Raw genomic sequence first — 21,237 nt, forward strand, 5'->3', positions numbered from 1 at the left:
AACAAACCACAACAAAGAAAGCAAACAAGGAGACAACATTCCTTAAAAACAGACAAAACCTCCAATTTCTATGGCTAGCAGTTTACTGCAATCCTTGTACAAATATTGAGGAGAGTGTTTCCTGAATTTGCCTTTTTCCCCATGGCAACTCAGATAATATAACTGATAGAGGCTGCAGTGAAAACATGAGATCCTCTGTCTATGACACTGTATGTTGCTGCCATGGTAGTAACTATAATTCTGTAAAATCAGCACCGTGACTTTGCTGCCTGTTTCACTTGCAGATAAAAAAGAATTCTAAGGGAAGAAAATTAAAACCAGAATCTTTCCATTTATTTTTTATAGTACGTCAAAAAGTGAAAAATAAGAGGAGAACTGTAAAGCATTTTATGTTACATAAATAAAGTAAATACACATTTCAAGATGTCCATTATGGTTCACAGTCAACTAAAGTCTTTCAAAAATAGTATCACCTTGTTAAATTGCTAAAAAATCGCTTACAAAATTGGTCCATGGCAGTTGCTTTGGATATTTTCAAGGACTGACGGTGGTGCTACTTCTTTACAGAGGTAATGGTGGGCATCCGCAGTTAATCTGTAATATCCATCAATTAATGACACAAAGGAGAGAGCTTCTCTTAATGACTGAAATTCAGCCTCCTGTTAAATTGCCAGGGGAGGATAAGGTGGGGGGGGGGGAAGGGGAAGGGAGAGAGGGAGAGGGGGAGATAGAAAGAGAGAGAATTTAATTTTTCAATAGGCAACATAAAATTTCTGGGTATGGTAATGGTATAACAGATATAAATACATGCATACATTAAAAATATCCCAACTGTTTTCAACTACCGTTTGTATAGTTCCACCTTCCTGGTGCCACCCAAAACTTCTTAGCAATCTCCAATGTTCAAAGTTAAACCCAACCCAAACCAATCGGCCACAGAAAAACCTCCTTACTTTAAATATATGAAACAGCAGAGGAATGCCTGACAAGAGGGAACATCTGAAAGGGAAAAACTGAGTAGAGGCAACTTAGCATGGCAGACACCTACTGCACTAGCTACACAGTGGGTTGGGTTTTTTCATAAAGGAAAGCCTTCACTTATCAAAGATTTATGGAGCTGCCTTCAAGTAGCAAAGAAAAATCTCTAGAAACGTACGTGCCTGAAAATTTAAATAGTAGTCAGCAAAAAATAGCATCCTGAGCTGGATCATAGATACAACTGACCTTTATCTACTATAAGCACAGGTGCAACTGATGGAAGTGGGAAGAAGAATAATGCGGTCAAATGAAACGGGGTGTGGAAAAGGTCTATGCAGAATATGCTTAATAGGTAAGAGCAGGGCAAAATTAAATCCATCTGTAACAACATATTTATTACTGCCAATACAGGAAAATAGAGTCTATTTTTATACAATTATCTAAATATTCTTATCATTTTGACAGCTGTACCACAGCATTAAAGACTGTCTTTACTTCAACAGAGAAGTGTTACTCTACCATCTACAGAGCCACAATAGATTTCATTCAGTCACACAGCCCAAGAGAACAGGCTTTACTATGTGCTGCACAAGTTTGCCCGTGACACTGGGGACACACTTAGTGGCTGAACACAATTCCTTCGTGAGTTCTTTGCTAGACAGCAATAAAAAAAGCTGGTGCTTTTGATCACACGCCAAGAACTTGTTTGGAAGTCTTCAAATTCTTTTAAAAAAGAGGACCTGGAAACAACTATCTTTCCAGTTGTTTCAACATGATTAGAAAACCCACACAAACAACAGACCTAGAAATCCAGTGATTTTAATCAATCCATATATCCTAAAATTGTGTAAAGTGCATTTCTACAGTGACTTCTACCAGCAGTGTAACAGGTTAAACAAAATCACAAATTCTACTTTTCACATCAGCTAATTCTGGGGTGTAAAGTGTCCACACAAAAATCATAAGCAAAACAGCAGCTATTGCACTTTTTCCAACTCTGCCTTACTCTTCAGTAGCTTTTTTAGACAAGCGCTTAGAAAGTCACTTTTACCCTCAGAAGCATATGCAGTTAAGTACCTAACTACTGCTATTGAGAATTTTTAAAGAGAATTTCCATGGCTCAAGATTAAGGAAGTCTCCTCCACCAATCTGAAATATTATTATGCTCTCAGTATCATAGATGCACATCACAGACAGTCCAGCTACTCTTATGTTTCAACGAAATATCGTAGTAGGAGTCTGTTACAGATCGTAGTAGGATATCGAAGTAGGAGTCTGTTATAGACCGCCCAATCAGGATGAGGAGGCAGATGAAATATTCTATAAATGGCTGGGAGAAGTCTCAAGATCGCGAGCTCTTGTCCTCATAGGGGACTTCAATTTGCTGGACATCTGCTGGGAATACAATACAGCAGGGAGGGAACAGTCTAGAAGGTTCCTGGAATGTACTGGGGATAACTTCCTGACACAGCTAGTGAGAGAGTCAACTAGGGAAGGTGCCCTGCTGGATCTGTTGTTTGTAAACAGGGAAGGTCTTGTGGGGGATGTGAAGGTTGGAGGCTGTCTTGGGAACAGTGACCATGAAATGATAGAGTTTTCGATTCTGCGAGAAGCAAGGAGAGGGGTCAGCAGAACTGCTACCTTGGACTTCCGGAGGGCGGACTTTGGGCTTTTCAGGAGCCTGGTTGACAAAGTCCCCTGGGTGGCAGTCTTCCAGGGCAAAGGAGCCCAGGAAGCCTGGATGATTTTCAAGAAGGAAGTCTTAAAGGCGCAGGAGCAGGCTGTCCCCATGTGCCAGAAGACAAGCTGTCAGGGAAAAAGACCGGCCTGGCTAAACAGGGAGCTAGTGTTGCAACTTAGGGAAAAAAAGAGGATCTATGGCCTCTGGAAGGAAGGGCAGGCCACTCAAGAGGGCTACAAAGAGGTAGTGAAGCTATGTAGGGAAAAAATCAGGAGGGCCAAAGCCCAGCTAGAACTAAACCTGGCTTCTGGTGTCAAGGACAACAAAAAAAGTTTCTATAAATATATTAGCAATAAGAAGAGGACTAAGGATTATCTCTGTCCTCTAGTAGATGGGGCTGGCAACATAGTGACCAAGGATGAGGAAAAGGCTGAGGTACTTAATGAAGTCTTTGTCTCAGTCTTCAGCAGTAGGACCAGTTGTTCCCTGAGTACCCAGCCCCCTGAGCTAGAAGACAGGGATGGGGAGAAGAATGAAGCCCCTGTAATCCAAAGGGAAACGGTGAGGGACCTGCTTCAGCACCTGGAGGTGCACAAATCTATGGGGCCGGATGGGATCCACCCAAGGGTATTGAAAGAGCTGGCGGAAGTGCTCGCCAGGCCACTTTGCATCATTTACGAGCAGTCCTGGACAACCAGGGAGGTCCCAGCTGACTGGAGGTTAGCAAATGTGACACCCATCCACAAGAAGGGCCGGAAGGAGGATCCGGGGAACTACAGGCCAGTCAGTCTGACCTCGGTGCCTGGGAAGGTCATGGAACAGATCCTCCTCAATGCCATTACACGGCACATGCAGGAGAACAGGGTGATCAGGCCCAGTCAGCATGGGTTTGTGAAGGGCAGGTCATGCCTATCAAACCTAATATCCTTCTACGATAAGGTGACCCACTTAGTGGATGAGGGAAAAGCTGTGGATGTTATCTACTTGGATTTTTGCAAAGCCTTTGACACAGTTTCCCACAGCATTCTCCTGGAGAAACTGGCTGCTCATGGCCTGGACAGGTGTACTCTTCGCTGGGTAAAAAACTGGCTGGATGGCCGTGCCCAGAGAGTGGTGGTAAAGGGAGTTAAATCCAGTTGGTGTCCGGTCACAAGTGGGGTCCCCCAGGGCACGGTGCTGGGGCCGGTTCTCTTTAATATCTTTACCAATGATCTGGATGAAGGGATCGAATGCACCCTCAGCAAGTTCGCAGATGACACTAAACTGGGCGGGCGTGTCGATCTGCTTGAGGGTAGGTTGGCTCTGCAGAGGGATCTGGACAGGCTGGACCGATGGGCTGAGACCAATGGTATGAGGTTCAACAAGGCCAAGTGCCGGGTCCTGCACTTGGGTCACAACAACCCCATGCAGCGCTACAGGATTGGGGCAGAGTGGCTTGAAAGCAGCACGACAGAAAAGGACCTGGGGGTGTTGGTTGACAGCCGGCTGAATACGAGCCAGCAGTGTGCCCAGGTGGCCAAGAAGGCCAACAGCATCCTAGCCTGTTATCAGGAATAGTGTGGTGAGCCGGACTAGGGAAGTGATCATCCCCCTGTACTCGGCACTGGTGAGGCCCCACCTCGAGTACTGCGTTCAGTTTTGGGCCCCTCGCTACAAGAGGGACATTGAGGTGTTGGAGCGTGTCCAGAGAAGGGCTACAAAGCTGGTGAGGGGTCTGGAGGACAAACCTTATGAAGAACGACTGAGGGAGCTGGGGTTGTTTAGCCTGGAGAAGAGGAGGCTGAGGGGAGACCTTATCGCCCTCTACAACTACCTGAAAGGAGGTTGTAGAGAGATGGGGGCTGACCTCTTCTCCCTGGTGACAAGTGATAGGACGAGGGGGAACGGGTTCAAGTTATGTCAGGGGAGGTTTAGATTGGATATTAGGAAACATTTTTTCACTGAAAGGGTTATTAAACATTGGAATAGGCTGCCCAGGGAGGTGGTGGATTCACCATCCCTGGAGGTGTTTAAAAAAAGGGTAGATGGGGCACTTAGGGACATGGTTTAGAAGTGTCTTTTGTCAGGGTAGGTTAAAGGTTGGACTCAGTGATCTTAAAGGTCCCTTCCAACCTCAGCAATTCTATGATTCTATGATTCTATGAAAAGCCTTGAAAAAATTTCAAATTCTTAACAGGTCATTAATTCTGAGCCATCAATGCAGAAAATGAATGTGAATTGCAATTCTACTATAAATGAGTGTGCTTATTGAAATATTTTTGGAATTTTTAAAAATTATTTTTACAGCAAATAAGTATGTAAACTGTACGCACCTTTTTTGTACACAGAAAAGAAAGCTCTCCAGTCACAGAAATGCCTGTGATCAGGAGCCCCTAAAGGCCCAAAGATCAGTCACAGAGATAAAGGAAGAAACAACTTCTATTGGGTTTGCGTGGAAAGGTTTTGTTAGTGGGGGAACTACTGGGGTGGCTTCTGTGAGAAGTTGCCAGAAGTTTCCCCCATGTCCAATAGAGACAGTGCCAGCTGGCTCCAAGATGGACCTACTGCTGGCCAGGGCTGAGCCCATCAGCAACAGTGGGAGCACCTCTGGAGTAACATATTTAAGAAGGGGAAAAAGTTGTGTGCAAAAGCAGCTGGAGGAGGGGACTAAAACTATGTGAGGGCAATAACTCTGCAGGCACCAGGGTCAGTGAAGAAGGAAGGGGAGGAGGTGCTCCAGCTGCCGGAGCAGAGATTCCCCTGCAGCCTGTGGTAAAGACCATGGTGAGGCAGGCTCTGCAGCCCACGGAAGTTAATGGTGGAGCAGATATCCACCTGCAGCCCATGGAGGACCCCATGCCAGAGCAGGTGGATGCCCAAAGGAGGCTGTGACCAAATGGAGAGTCTCTGCTGGAGCAGGCTCCTGGCAGGATCTCTGACTCACTGGAGAGAGGAGCCCAGGTTGTGGCAGGGGAAGAGTATGAGGAGGAAGGAGCAGCAGAGACATGTGATGAACTGACTGCAACCCCCATTCCCTGTCCCCCTGCGCTGCTGGTAGGAGGGGAGGTAAAGAAATTAGGAGTGAAGCTGAGCCCAGAAAGAAGGGAGGGGTGGGGGAAGGGTGTTTTTAAGATTTGGTTTTACTTCTCATTACCCTATTCTTATTTGATTGGCAATAAATTAAATTAATTTCCCCAAGTCGAGTCTGTTTTGCCCATGACGTTAGTTGATGACTGGTCTCTCCCTGTCCTTGTCTCAATCCATGAGCATTTTGTCATATTCTCCTCCCCCTGTCTGGCTGAGAAGGGGATGATAGAGTGGCTTGGTGGACACCTGGTGTCCAGCCAAGGTCAACCCACCACACAACAGCGTGACAGTTATACCTGCTGGAAAGCCTGACTCAAGTACAATGCTGGAGTTGAAACTGAAACAACTTTTAACATTAATGTATAATACTTTCCTAAGATCTTCTTCAAAGAATTTTAAACTGTAAAAGCAATGACATAAATTTTGTCCCAATACTCATTTTCTGGGTATCATCATTCCTTTGAAGCATTTTGAAGTCTTTTTCAATGTGTTGGTCGTTGGCAGACAGCTTACCATGACAACATGGAAACAGTATGCTCGATAGCTAAAAGCACAGACTCAAGTTTAAGACTCCAATTAAAAAAAAAGAACCAATCTACTTATCAGAAATACCCTCAGCTGAAGCATCTATTTCTATTTCAGACTGTGCACAGACCTTTGAATGCAAAAGACCTTTAGATACACCCCTTATATTGCTGAAATGCATTTAGTTTTACCTCATGGTTAACTAACATGGTAATTGGTTATACAATACTATAAATACCACAGCAATCGCACAGTCTGCTCAAAGCAACACCTATTTGAAAAAACAGAAAGCAAAGTAAACAGACCAGATTCTTGCTGTCTTGTTTGTGAATGGTGACAATTCTTCTCTCACTGGAGCCTTCTTGGCTTGCTTGTTTAATGCTGACATCAATGATATCAGGAAAATCACAGTATGTTTGTAAATCCTGCAATAAATATCAGTTATATAATAACACAAGTGGCAACAAAAAACCCCACTTGCAGCATTAGAATTCCTACAACTCTGAACTTCTAAGCTAGCAACAAAGAGTATCATAAAACCTTAAATATGCCATTACAAATAGAGAAAGGAGTTTTGTTTATGGGACCATCACTAGGAACACTAATTAAAAAATGCATAAAGAGCCATGAACCATGAATGGAAATATCCATATATGTGTTGGATTTTTTATATTTTTACTGTAGATATTTCTTTGCTCTGTAATATTTTGTGAGGATTAACAATGAACATTTTGATTAATCTTTTGGCGTTTAGTGGGTTTTTTTGGTTGGTGGTTTTTTGGGGTTTTTTTGGGTTGTTTTTTTTGAGGACTTATTATTAGCATCCTGATTAAAGACGTTTAGACGGCCTGTTAACAACCCAAAATGTCATGGCTTCATTCAGAGTGATACAAGCTGCAAAATTTCCTATAAAAGAGATGGATGTAGTATGAATGAAGAAAGGGTCTAAGAGAAGGTTCTCCCCTCAGCCATGGTCATTCAAAGACTATGTAAATTGAAGCACCGATCCTAATTACATGGGAAATTCAAGATACATTTTCCTTTGATGCAAGTTCAGGCAGTTTTTGATACTATGATATTCTGTACCACTTCCTTCAGTCTTTCACAAGTCAAATTACAATGTCATACAAATCATACTTTGTTTTGTTTACAGTTGAACTTCAGATGCTAAGTAACATCCTTAAATAAAGGTAGATTTATCTAAAATTATTCTTCCAAAGCAAATCGATTTTATTCAAGTCAGAATACCCCACTTATATGGCTGCAAGCATATCCCAATACATAAATAGGTATAAATAAGACTCAGTGGCTATCAGCTACAGTAAGTCAGCTCAAATACACTGAAGTCCCTGAAGATCTGGGACTTCAGTTCAGTAGTTCATCTGGTTGCTGGAAACATTAACTGGCAAAACAAATTTCTTCACAACCACATATGTCATTCCTGCCTTCAAAAAAATAAAAATTTTGTTTCAATTCAGTATCTCAATAAAGATTCATGAGTATAGTTCGCTGAAACAAGAGTTATGATCACATTTACAAGCAGCCTTACTCCTTTACTAAGCTTTCAGCACCAATTTTATAAACAGTTTCTGTACTAGTGAAAATACATTCAGCCTACACCATTTGTCTGTCATTAAGTCGGATAATATTAGTAATTATGAAAAAATAATTTGGCAATCTCTATAGGAAATATGATCAGTTCAAACACTACTCTTACTAAAGGCTTGGTTGCCTGCCCCAAAAGCATAGTATGCATAAATTTTGTTCACCTAAAACTAGAAATTGCAAAATCTGACATTTATGTTAGCTCCTACCATAGCAACTGGACTTACAGACAACTTCGGATAGGCAGAGGGCTGAGACATAACACCTATGACTAAGGTAACCCAACCTAATGCCAACTTACAGATATTCTAAGAAAAGCACACTTAAAAAAATCTGTGTATGTAATTAGATTTTTTTTGTGTGTTAAGTATTACCAAAAGAAAAAAGCATTTTTACAAATTATTATAGCACACTGTAAAAATACAAGCTTATGTAATTTGGTCTTGACTGCTGTGTATGATGCATCAAGACTACTAAACTAATGGATGGAATTATGTTGGAAAACATAACACGTGCTGCACTTCGCCTTTAATTTTAACTTGAGAAAATTCCCACACTCTCAATGTATACTGCTATGAGCTTGTAACGGATTCTGACAAATTTGACAAAATCAATAGTCACGCTGGGAAATCACACACAAAAGATACAATACTGATAAATAAAAATGCAATAGCACATGATTAATAGCTCTTTTACTAGCTCTTATTGTAACCATTTAACATCTAATTCCGTAACAAAGAGTACATGGACTCTGCAGTCACAGAAATCACACTTTAAATTTGCTACCTTATGCACTGGTAGGAGTCTAACTGCAGCAGGAAATAGGAAAAGGTAAATTCCTATTTCCTGGGTTTTTTTGAGTCCTTAAAACCCAGCTTTCACAGCGAATTTGAGAAATTTGTGCATTTTACCTATATGTGAGGCCAGGGTCATTACTTTTTCACATTGATTTTTTTTACAGTAATGGAAGTCCAACACTGAATTTTTCATTTGTCAAGCACAGAAGTACTACATGTTCAAGACTTTCTTCTAATACGTCAAACAAAAACTATTTTGAAAATCATGCACTGTTTAAGTCAATACATTTCTGTAAGCCTCAGCCATACAGAAGTTGTATCGTCACTGTGAAGTAAAATTTACTTCCCAAATTTACCTGGGGTAAATCAGAACTTCTAACAAAAGATAATCACTCTGTTACATGAAAAACTGCATAATTATTACAATAATAAAAGAAATTACCTGCTCTGCCAGCGACTCACAGTCCTTAAGTTTCCCTCTTGAGCACTGAATTCCACCATTTCCAGTTATTACAATGGTTGCAAAGCTTTCCTCTCCAGAAGGATCTCCACCAGGTTCTTTTACTTCAAAAACCTCTGAATAGAAGGCAGACTGAAGGGTTTCCAGATTTATAAGATACTTAAGTTTCAAGTTTCTGGCAGTAGCTTTGCATTGGCCAAACTGTTGTATAAATTTGCGGAACCTGTACCTTATTCTTTTTCGCGTCAAAATGTGGTAGTCTTGAATTTTTGCTCGCACACATTTAGGCAAGAACATTTTGTAGCTGTGAATACATAAGCAGCAAAAAAACCTACTAATTTTATCCATTAAATCCAGCAAAGATAATTAGTTCTGTGCTAAACAAGTCAACATGAAAATATCTTCTCCTCTAAATGTAATCCTTGTTATCCTACAGTTTAAAGAAAAAGGTATTTTCTTCAATCTGTAGTATATTCTTTCAAATACAGCCCTGTCTCTTCTTCCATTTTTTCCCCTCACTCTGTTTCAACATATATTATATAATGCATTTTCCATAAATCCAGATATGTCTGTTCTAATCATTACTGAAGTTTTGAGGTAAGGCAGCAGAAGTTACACAGTTGCTGTGTTTGGTGTATAAGTTGGAAAGAGGATATTGCACAGACAGAGGCAGCTACACGAATAGAGGACGGACTTCCAAGCTAAAAAAATATAGGTGGTAGAATAAATAATAGAATAAATGTGGTTGGTTCTCACTGAAGTCCCTATATCACAGTCCATATTCTGTATCAAGGGGCAAGAGAGTAGTTTGTCACGTGAATGAGCTGGACAATTTGTTGTCTCATGCTGTTTTTTATTCTTCCTGCCAGGTTTCATTAAGAGACAAACATCAAGCATTAAGTACAAAGCAGGAATAGAATTAACTCAGCTGGAGTGGAAACCAATTAGGTTGATAAACAAAACTGAACTGATAAACTTAAGCAACTTTGCCAGAGATCTGCCCAAGATGGTAAAGAGCGTGGAGCACATGACATGACAGAAGAGGCGTAAGGGAGCTTGATTCGTTCAGCCTGGAGAAAAGGCGGCTCAGGTAGGGTGTTCTACTAACTGTCTTCAGCTAACAGATGATTATGGAGAAGAACGAATTAGACTCTTCTCAGACATGCACAGTGAAAGGACAAGAGGAAACAGAGGATAATCAGCATCACAGAGGAGACTGATTAGATACAGGGAAAATCTTTCTCAATGAGGGTGATCATACACAGGACAAAACTGACAGAGATACGGTGGAATCACCATCCCTGGGCATTTGCAGAACTTGACTGTACAAGGCCCCTAGTAACTTCATCTAACTTTGAAGTTGGCCCTGATCTGAACAGTTGGTGGGTCTGGTGACTTGCAGAGATTTCTCCCAACTCAAATTATCGCTTACATCCTTTCCCACATGAGTAGTTGCTGCCTTACCTCTCATCAAGAGAGCCAAACCCATGTACCCAAAAACACGAATGGCCATCATGACACGAGCTTTCTATCAATTTCTAGTTTACACTATAGGTAAGTTTATGGAATCACTACGCAAGAATAAAACAATGACCAACAGCTGAACATCTCCTACCAGATGCTGATGTGCAAAAATACTATTTTTAGTTATCAGATAGGTGTGACAGTTATGGTAAGTATGGAGTCACCTGACTGAATTGTAAATAGCCAGTGGGGTTTGGTCCTTTTCTTTGGCCACTCTCATCATATCCAGAACAGCCATTCCAAGGCATTCTTCTTGTGTTTCATGAGTAACAGGCATCTGTATCCATCCATCCAAAAAATCATCTCGCCACTGAGAAAGAAGAATGCAAGAAAGCAAATAAAAACTGTAGCACTGCTGCTCATCAATAAAGGTTTTGTGGGATGTTGTTGTTTGGTTTTTTTCTTTGTTTTTTTTGGGTTTGGTTTTTTGGGTCTTTGTTTGTTTCAGGATTTTGTTTGTTTGTTTTTGAAGTCTGCATTCTTCTGAATTAAACCCATTCATCTGCAAAAAGCTGTGCATGTTCACAATGGATACCAGTAACCATCATGCTTAGAAACACTGTTTTCAAAATATTTTCATTTCAAATCTCAAAAAGGACCATATGGGGATGATGTTGGTCTGCATTGCGTCAGCCCAAAATGAAAGTCACACTGGAAGACTTCCACATGGTAGTGGCACAAGAAAGGAGCTACACACTCTCCCTGCTCTCCCCACAACTGCCATTTGAGCTTCATCTCTCCAAATACACAACATGACATGGAATTTAATTTTCATCTTGAGTGGGCTCCAAGCTATCAAAAGAGCCTACACAGTTACCATCAGAAGATGTGAAAGCGAACAAATACTAAGAACCTTTACCAATACGCATTAAAAAATAATCGAGCAAATCATACCTGTGCAAATAGGTAAGACATGACAACATCATCAAGAACAGGGCTTTCTGCACCTCGAATAATGCCATACCGATACGCTCTGCTGGTGCCATTGCAATACCAGTGAGGAAAATAAAACCTGTTAGGAAATATTTAAGTAAACATCAATAAACAAATACTTTTGCTTACCAATGCCAGACATTATCGCTTTCCTAGGCATGTAACCAATGCTGGCTGGTTTCAAGGACCAATATGAAGCCCCATTAGTCAATGGAAGACTTTGCATTCAGTTCTTGGTATCTTGAAGTACTACAACATCTAAGCAGGGTGATAAGATGTACTGGTAAGAATGAGGAGCTCTGCAAAGTTATCCTCACTAATCAGAATATAGTGAATTTTATATTACTGTCTTCCATTTTCCTTTGAGACAGTTCCTAAAAAAACACTCAGGCCACATTATGCAATGTAAAGAAACAAAATCTTTTACACAAGGAAAACTGTGACTGTAGCTTTAGGTGTCCACATTCAAAAATCAGGTTCCATCATTAAAATGGTCCCATTGCAGTCACCTGTCTCACTGCACAGGATAATTACTCTACATTTCAGACCTGCCACTGATTTCAAACAGGCAGACGTAAAGGAGATGAGATGTATCATTATTAAGAAAAATATTATTTTTACTTCTTGTGGGTTTTTTTGTTGTTTGTTTCTTGAATCTGGTGTGGCAAACATATAGTATATAAACTATAGTATATATAGTATTGTATATAGTATATAAACTGATAAATTATGTTATTCAAACCTACTCCAATAATTCTGATTCTTTTATCTATCTCTTATCCAGATATCACCAACAATCTGTCCATTACTTCTTAGAGAAACTATGGATCAACTAAGTATCTTATTGGTTGTCTTTTCTCACATAGTTTTGTTTTACCATGGAAAGTGCATAACTTTTTATTTAGATTACCTTATTCGGTAAATTAGGATGAGTCTGGTTGCTTCATCTACATGGAAGATGTGATTTGGGGGATACCACATTCTCTCTGCTTCACTCATGAGTGCAAACATGTTATGATACACTGGCATGATACCTAAACAAAGAACAGAGAAGCAAATACGTATAGGGAGTTGTTTTCAAAAAGAATCAATCTTATTTAAAAAAAAAGTATTGTGCGTTAAAAGTAGCGGATTGGCACATATTCTCCAGCTATTCATTGCACTGGTCTATCACTGTCAACAGCGTTGCAATCATAACTTGCAGACTGTTTTTGCCGGTTTATTTTCTCATTCTTCCTTTATGTTCTCTGACTGCAAAACGTGTTCACCTGTTATCCTATACTTCACTGCTAGATTACAAGATTTTCCCCATATGGCATTTAATACAACAGCTTCTTAGGCCTCTCAGTTTAGTAACAGCTAACAACAGTACATTACATCTTTCTTCACCTTTTCCAAAAACAGATCTAGGCATTGATTTTAAGATTTTAGACCAATGAAAAATAAGAAGTAAAGCAATACTAAGAAAGTCATCATGACTAGGACAACCACCTGACATTTATATTTTAGAAGCTCAGTTGAGAACAAAACCAAACATTTGTTGTTAATTAAACAATACTGAAAAATATTTTTTCCCCTCAGCAATTCAGGATTGTTTTAATAATAATTGACAAGCAATCCTACTTAATCAGAAACAATGGAAACCATTTGAGCATCGACTCTTCAGTAGCACCAGAATTTTAAGTTAAAGTACAGCCTAACATAAGACAGATGCCACAGCATCATACTATGCTGCAGTGTAATGCATCCACGCGATGCCAGTGCTACAATTTGGAAAACAAGCTGAATGTCTGAGAACTGACAGCACACACTGACAAACGTATTTTGAAGACAGGAAGGGATACAGGTCTAGAGGTCAGAGATTAGGATGAAAATTACAGTGTGAAAGTCACAGTAGGACGTAATGAAAGAAAATTATGTTTACATCAAAGCAAGACACTTTGGGGGAAGAAAGCAAAAAATATCGTAAAAATAACAGTTAAAGACAACAAAAGTAACTTAAAATGATGTTAAAGAGACAAAAGAATTCCGGGAAAAGGCAAAGTACCCACAACCCGGCCCAAAGACTTCGAATGAAATCATTGAAATTCACACAAGAAACCAGGAGGAAGAAAAAAAATAAATCCCTTATTTCTTTCTGTTCAGAACAACATCTAGGTAACTACTGAAGGGGACAGACCCGAATTCCTTTCATCACATCTAACATGCATGTAAAACAATCAGAAACAAGTAATCAACTCCATATATAAAACTGCATAAGCTTGTGGAATAAAACGTAATTCGGTCTTAAACAACAAGTACCTTAAATTAATTACAAAATGGGGTTTGTCTCTGTAGGGAGGCAGTACGAGGGGGAAGAACAAGAGGTCTATTGTGCAGAAGTCACATGAAACTGCTGAAATCTACAGGCTAATCTGACACTTGTTTAAACTAAGGCTTGCCAAAATATAGCAGAACTACAGGTCCTAACACATGGTTTTCTATGAAAAGGAGTCATAGACTTACAGGAAACTACAGAAACGGAAAACATTATGCAAAGTAACCAGAGAGAAACCAAAACTAAACAAAAACCCCAAAAGAATAACCCTGAAGGGATTAGTCACTGAAGGACTGGCTATAAATCTAGATGTTGCAAATTTGTGGTGCGGTAAGGCATATTTGGTCCTTCAGAGTTTTGACAAATACCAAATTACCTCCATTTCATGGAGTTAAAAAGAAATCTATCCCATGCAATCAAACATGGTTCTCATTTGATGTGTGAAGTGGGATAACAGATTAGTTGTCTATAAATTGGTAACAACAGATTTACACTTCTAAGGCTGTGTGGTGTCTGCATCCCAAAAAATTTCAGATCAATTACAGTGTAATGTATGTGAAACACAAGCCTATTTCAGGAAGCTAAATTCACCATTCAAGGCAATGCTGAATATTTACCTAGTCTCACTAATACTTTTCCCCTAACTATTAACAATCCCACTTAAACAGCACACTGAACAAGAAAAAATTTCCAAGTAATAAGTAATATTCTTGAATGTTAAGCTGCCGTATTTCACCAAATACATTACAGACATCACCACCACCACCCCACCTCTCAACCAAAACAAAAAACACCCACAGATATTTAAATCCAGATCATAACATTGCCATTCTGAAGCTTTATTTAAGTAAGAAGCATGACTTTGGAATTCTCCCTACAAATCAGAAATGTCAGTATTAACAAAAAAAAAATATCCAAAAAATCCTCTTTGCTATCTTCCTATATATGAAAAGTAAACTGTGCACTCATCCATCCCTCATACTTCAGCATTTATAATTCCAAATGCTAACTTGTACCTTTCACTGCCAGTGCTCAACAACATATCATAGAACCACAGAATCATGCAACAGTTTAGGCTGGAAGGGACCTTAAACACCATCCAGGTCCAACCCTCAATGCCATGGGCAGGGACACCTCCCACTAGACCAGGTCATTCAAAGCCCCATCCAGCCTGGCCTTGAACAATTCCGGGGATGGGGACTCCACAGCTTCTCTGGGCAACATCTTCCTGTGTCTCACCGCCCTCATAGTGAAAAACTTCTTCCTGATATCTAATCTAAATCTACCCTCTTCCAGTTTAAAGCCACTACCCTTCATCCTATCACTACATGCCCTTGTAAAAAGTCCCTCTCCAGCTTTCTTGTAGGCCCCCTTTAGATACTGGAAGGCTGCTATAAGGTCTCCTCGGAGCCTTCTCTTCTCCAGGCTGAACAACCCCAGGTCTCTCAGCCTGTCTTTGTAGAAGAGGTGCTCCAGCCCTCTGATCATCTTTGTGGCCTCCTCTGGACCCACTCCAATAGGTCCATGTCCTTCTTGTGCTGAGGGCTCCAGAGCTGGACACAGTACTCCAGGTGAGGTCTCACAAGAGCAGAGTAGAGGGGCAGAATCACCTCCCTTGACCTGCTGGCCACACTTCTTTTGATGCAGCCCAGGATACAGCTGGCTTTCCGGACTGCAAGCGCGCATTGCTGGCTCGCATTGAGCTTCTCATTAACCAACGTCCTCCTGTCCTTCTCCTCAGGGCAGCTCTCAATCCATTCTCTGTCCAGCCTGTATTTGTGCTTGGGATTGCCCTGACCCAGGTGCAGGACCTTGCACCACAGACATATCATATCTGTTTTTCAGGAAGAGGAGTTAACGCTTTTTTTTTTTTTCTTTTTTCTCCCCCTGAAGAATTATGCACTTGTGCCAGAATATTGCTACACTTGAAAAAGTTCAATGATTACACAAATAGAGCAAATCCCCTTATTACAGTCTTGTCAATTGCCCACAAAAGTCTGACGAAAGCAGAGAAGCCAGAAACATCTCTTTTCATGTAATTCTTACCAGCACTATTAATTGCACGGACTTTTCAAGGGAATGATAACTGCAATATTTAAGTGTTTTTCCAGAAACAATGAAAACCAAAAGACTGGGTTTGGAGGTGGACGTCTGGGGGTGCGATGGGTGGAATCAAAGTCTTCTGATGAAGCCTAGATACGTCAACAACAGTGAAAACTTCTGAGAAATTTATTTTCAACACAAGTAAAATCAGAAAAGCTGTTCACAACAGGTACTAAAAACCCTCCCCTGGATTTTTGCAGTCACTAACCATGCCATCAAATCAATCATTGATTGATTAGGAGACGAGACAGTGACTCAGACAAAATAACGCAGAACTGTTCTCCACTTTGCTTCTCCAGCATGAGCTATTAAATAAATTGTCCAGACCACTGCAAAGTCAAAAACATGACTATCTCTTGGCAAGTATTTATTTAGTATGTAAGGCCAAATAAAGGAGTCTCATCATGCTATATAGACTGTCAAGTAATATCACGAAAGGCTGTAACACAGCAGAAGTTTATTCCTCAAATGCCTACCTCAAGTCTAAAAAAAAAGAATTATTTGCATAGTAGTTTCTTCCTGTCCTCATTATGATTTTAGAGCACCACATCCAGACAAGTCACGCTACTTCATATACCCTGAAGCAGCTAAGGAAATACAGCTTTTATATATTTTCTCCTTTGTTGGCATTAGGTACTCTTTCACCCATACAGTGTGTTTTCATTAGGTAATGTCCCTCTGTAACAAAAAAATAAAAAAGTGGAATTGTATCACAAAAAGCCATGGCATCACTATGAAACGTGGAAGCCATGTGTAGTCTACAATAGAAATAGCGTCTTACAAAACTGTCAATTCAAGTCACTAGACATATAGAGACGAAAGCAATTAGTTGCATGGACTTAATGATTAAAAACAATATAAAAAAATCTCTAATTTTCCAAGTACAATACAAACATTAGTCAGTTCTCACACACAACTGTCAAGCAAACTATCTAAAACTTACGAAGGCTTGCACATACCAGGTGGAAAATTGCTTGGTTTTTCTTACATAAAAATAATGTCTTACCCTCATCCTTCATACAAACTGGAGGCTTTCCAAACTTTGACACCACATTCAATGGTGCTATCCTGTCAACAAAATGTTTTCTGCATAGTTAATCAAAGCACATGTTTCCTTTCTTGGCAAAACAGAATTACCCAGAGTTCTGAATAATTCATTCCTCCCTTTGGGGAGGAAGAAGGGGAGGGACGGTGTGTTGTGTGTGGATTTTCAGGAAAGGCTATCACTTACGAAAAAAACCAAAACACAACCCAATAAAACACCTAAGCAGGCAGTAATAACTCTGAGACATGTGAATTCGGGAAATTCAGCATGTTAAGGATAGATCTGCTTAAAATTCTCTAGCTACTAACACAAAATCTCCTCTGAACCATATAAGGAAAGATGTACTACAGATCACCACAATCAACACAGTTGCTTGAAAATGTTTAATTTTTACACTGCTATCTTATGGCTTTCTGGGAGGCACCGGCAGTTTTCGAGTAAAGTACCATAGGCTTCCAATCTATTTACAAATCAGATGGGTGAAAATTAAAAGGTTCCTAGGTGGAGTTTCAACATTAAAAGAAAACACACCCAAAGCCCCAAACACAGAACCCAACAAATTCAAGGTCTTTTATTAACTGCTAGCTGCCTGTAACTCAGCAACCCCGTCAGGATTATCAAAATAATTCCTTCTTGGGATTCTAGTTCCATTAAAAGGTTAAGATTTTAGGGTTTAACAATCCTAACACAAGGGGAGGGGGGAAAACTACAATGAGAGCCTGTTAGAAAGCAGATTAGTAGCATCAGATACATCCTACAGAAATTTAGGGTTCATATACACCAGGGGACGAGCCATGGCAGAAATGCAAGATGCCAAACGAAACTATGCTCCCTGGTTGACTTTGCCAAAACATTTTTCAGTGTGCTATTTAAATGTTTTAGTTACATTTAAAATCACTAGCTCTGCATACTGTGCTATTTAATTAAGAATTAAGAATCTCAAGAACATGGCAGAAATTTATTTGGCTAACATCAAAGCAATGCTTTGCTTATAACTGTAACTGTTTTAACTGTGATTTACAATATCACTTACCTAGTGTAATATAAAAATATCTTCACTTTATTAACTTCAATTCAGTAACAATTTGGATTATACATACAAGTAATGCACACATTTTTTACTCATTCATCTGATGGAATAAATCAACAAATTGATAGTTTAAAAATTAAAAGAAAACTATTTTTCCACATAATACTGGTCTTGTGTATAACGTATTATTCTGGTAAGTTACAGCGTACAGTCCACAGCTCTTTGTTTGGTTGGTTGTTGTTGTTTTGTGGGTTTTTTTTGTTTTTTGTTTTTTAATTACTTTATCTCATGATAAGAACTCTTAAATCCACTTACAAGAGATTGGGCAGTATCTTATTGCAAAGTTATTGGTATAGCATATTTACACTACTACAGTATATAAAACATCCTTCTTTCTGTATACAAATACATCCAAGATTCAAACTCAAAGACTTCAGATGTTCCCAGCAGTCTGTATCTGATTAGCCTACACCACAACAAAATTAAGTTCATCTTATTTTCAATTACACCTGCTCATTTTTAAACACAGATTTCTACATTTTTTCATAATTTACACTTTGAGTAAAACAAAAATTGTAAACAAAGTTTATAGTTGTTCTGTAAAGAATCACTTTTATTTGTTCTGTAAAATACCACATCAAGCTTGTGTTATCACTTTCTTGCATCAACTTTGGTGGCTTTCCTGAAGCATTACTACTCCTTGTGTTCCAATGGCCTTGACTGATTGATAGTTTTATAAACTGATTGTAAATATATTAAAAACAGCTTAAAAAAGAGATTTCATTTAAGATTTGAGAGAGTGGAGAAAATGAAGTGGAGATCATAATTTTGGAAAACAAGTGTCTGATACGGAATTTAGAAGATACATCTAACACAATGATTCTGTAACCTCTATAACAATTTCTCCATCATATTTCATTTCTACCATCAGTTAGGTCCTCTAATATCCCTTTCTCTCTTAGGCTGAGAGCAAAGAATTCCTTTGTTTTATATTTTTTTTCACAGCAATTAACACAGTAGTTAACATGCAAGAGCTGAACCACGATACTGACTAGTGAATTTAAACCTGATTTCAAGACATTTCATTTATTCCTGCGTTTCTGGCTAGAAAATGTGATACTCAGTTTCATGTTCAGATAGTTTTCCATATGAAAATACAACATACAAGAAGTTTCATATTTACTATATTTTTCAAAAAATGGAAAGTTGCTTTTAAATAAAATAAGGAAAGGCTTAGCTTCTGCATGCATGCCTCAAACCCACATGCAACAACAGAATAATATTTATATAGCCAATACATGCCATATACAACAGATCTAAAGTCAAGTCAGCACAGACTGGAAAACCTTCAATTGTTTGAACTGTGTAAAGGGTACACAATAAAGCTGTCTCTGTGACTGCTGATGTTTGCCTACATCCAGTCCTGCCTGCTGCCAATAACAGCCATACTTTGATGTAACCAGCTCTGCTATCAAGAGATCGAACAATTGCTCAGATCACAGAGAAAGTTCATTAACAATTACCACGTTTGTTACATTTCAGACATGCCTACTACCTGAACCACTCTCTGCTTTAGGAAGTATTCTGATTCACAGCTAACTCCCAAAAGATAAGTCTTGCCAACATAAACATTATTTGACTGTACAGGCTTTGCAGACCTACGTATTCTGCTGCACAACCACAAAACCTCCTAGAAAAAACAGAAAATAATAAGAAGTGATACCTCATGATTTAAGCATTAATAACTGTTATGAAAGAGGGAGAAAAAACCCTGCAGTCATTTCAGCCTTTTCCACCAATTTAGAAAGAAATGAAGTTATAAATTCCTTTGAGAAAATGGTTGTATAATACTGCCATAGTAGCTGCCAGACACCACTCTTCGGTGGATTTTGTCTACCTCAGCTCTACACTCAACATGATAAAACATTTTATTTATACAAGTCATTACTGATACACTTTAGAAACTCTGGGGAAGAATGCTGAAACAATAAAAAAATATAAAAAGAACTCGATAAGGAGTACTATTCATACAAAATTATTTTTAAAACAGTCAAATATAAAAGGATACATCCAGGAACTAGGTACTACTCATACCAGCAAAACAGAAACTGGTACCCCAAAGAGCTAGAAGTCTTGAGAAGGACTGGTGAGGTCTGACAAAAAAGGCAATAGAGTATGAAGTCCTCAGATGATGTCAAGGGAAACAAGACTAATTTGATTTGTGGATTTGCAAGAATTGGGTTTTGTATGTCTGTGATGTGGGTGAGAAGAATATCATACCTGGCCTGGGCTGCACATTTTCCTGCGAAACTGGAGATAGTGCAGAAGACAGCCAAAAAATTAAAAGTTATGACTTTCAAGCTAAACAAATCAATCAACTAAAGTTTTATCAAAAAGAAGACCTAAAGATAATTTGTTTATGGCAAATAAATATCTCCTTAGGGTTGGTGATGGGGAAAGTAGAAAAAATGTAACTTGAACAAACATCTGAAAACTGAAGCAAGGAAAACTCAAACCAAAGAAAATGGAAGAAAAATGTGGTCAGACCCGGAATAATAATAAAAAAAATAATCCAGTCAGATAGGAAGCAAAGGAAGCACAGCACTTGATGTCATGGTTGATGATGCAGTATATTCTTTCAAAGACCATTTTATTTTGCACAATTTTGAACATACCGAATTTCATGGATATGAGCCCTTATCAGTTTAATATTCTGGCAAGCTGGTACAAGAATATCTAAGTTAAACAAAGAAGCATTTTTTCCACCACTATCTAGTAAAATTGTCCGCTATTTCACTCCCTCAGCAACACTCTCAGTGACTACAGCAGTATTTATTTCCATTAAAAAAAAGTTAACTAGCGCCTAACGTAAAAATTCAGTATCACTTTAACACTCAGAAAGTGAAGAGCCCCTCACTGCCCCCCACTAGCTTTATACACCTTTAGATGCTGTACCTGAGGGTCTGGACTAAACGGACAAACATAACTAACAGAGGCAAAACCGCAGCTGAAAAAGCACAGGCTAAAAAATTGGGCATATTTTCTAAAGCAGGGAGACAATACCTTTTTTTGTTTTCTTCAACTGGAGGAAAGAGACTACAGAACCTTTGGCACATTGTGGAAGATAGCTGTAAGCTCTTGATTTGAGTCACCATCAAAAAGATAACTTGATT

The 21,237-nt window shown here is 39.2% G+C and overlaps 1 protein-coding gene across 15 annotated transcripts in view; it reads right to left on the reverse strand.

Moving 5' to 3' along the window:
* JAK2 (Janus kinase 2) overlaps positions 1–21,237 on the reverse strand; it is a 100,397-nt gene that overhangs the window by 31,704 nt on the left and 47,456 nt on the right. For all 15 annotated transcript variants that reach the window (XM_054186376.1, XM_054186377.1, XM_054186379.1 and 12 more), the window contains 6 exons: positions 12,480–12,603; positions 11,531–11,648; positions 10,801–10,946; positions 9,095–9,416; positions 6,556–6,675; positions 502–659 (listed from right to left, as the gene is read on the reverse strand). In XM_054186376.1, coding sequence (XP_054042351.1) covers positions 502–659; positions 6,556–6,675; positions 9,095–9,416; positions 10,801–10,946; positions 11,531–11,648; positions 12,480–12,603 — 988 coding nt within the window. The remainder of the gene's footprint in view (positions 1–501; positions 660–6,555; positions 6,676–9,094; positions 9,417–10,800; positions 10,947–11,530; positions 11,649–12,479; positions 12,604–21,237) is intronic.

Source organism: Rissa tridactyla, chromosome Z (assembly GCF_028500815.1).
Source record: "Rissa tridactyla isolate bRisTri1 chromosome Z, bRisTri1.patW.cur.20221130, whole genome shotgun sequence".
Lineage (NCBI taxonomy): Eukaryota > Metazoa > Chordata > Aves > Charadriiformes > Laridae > Rissa > Rissa tridactyla.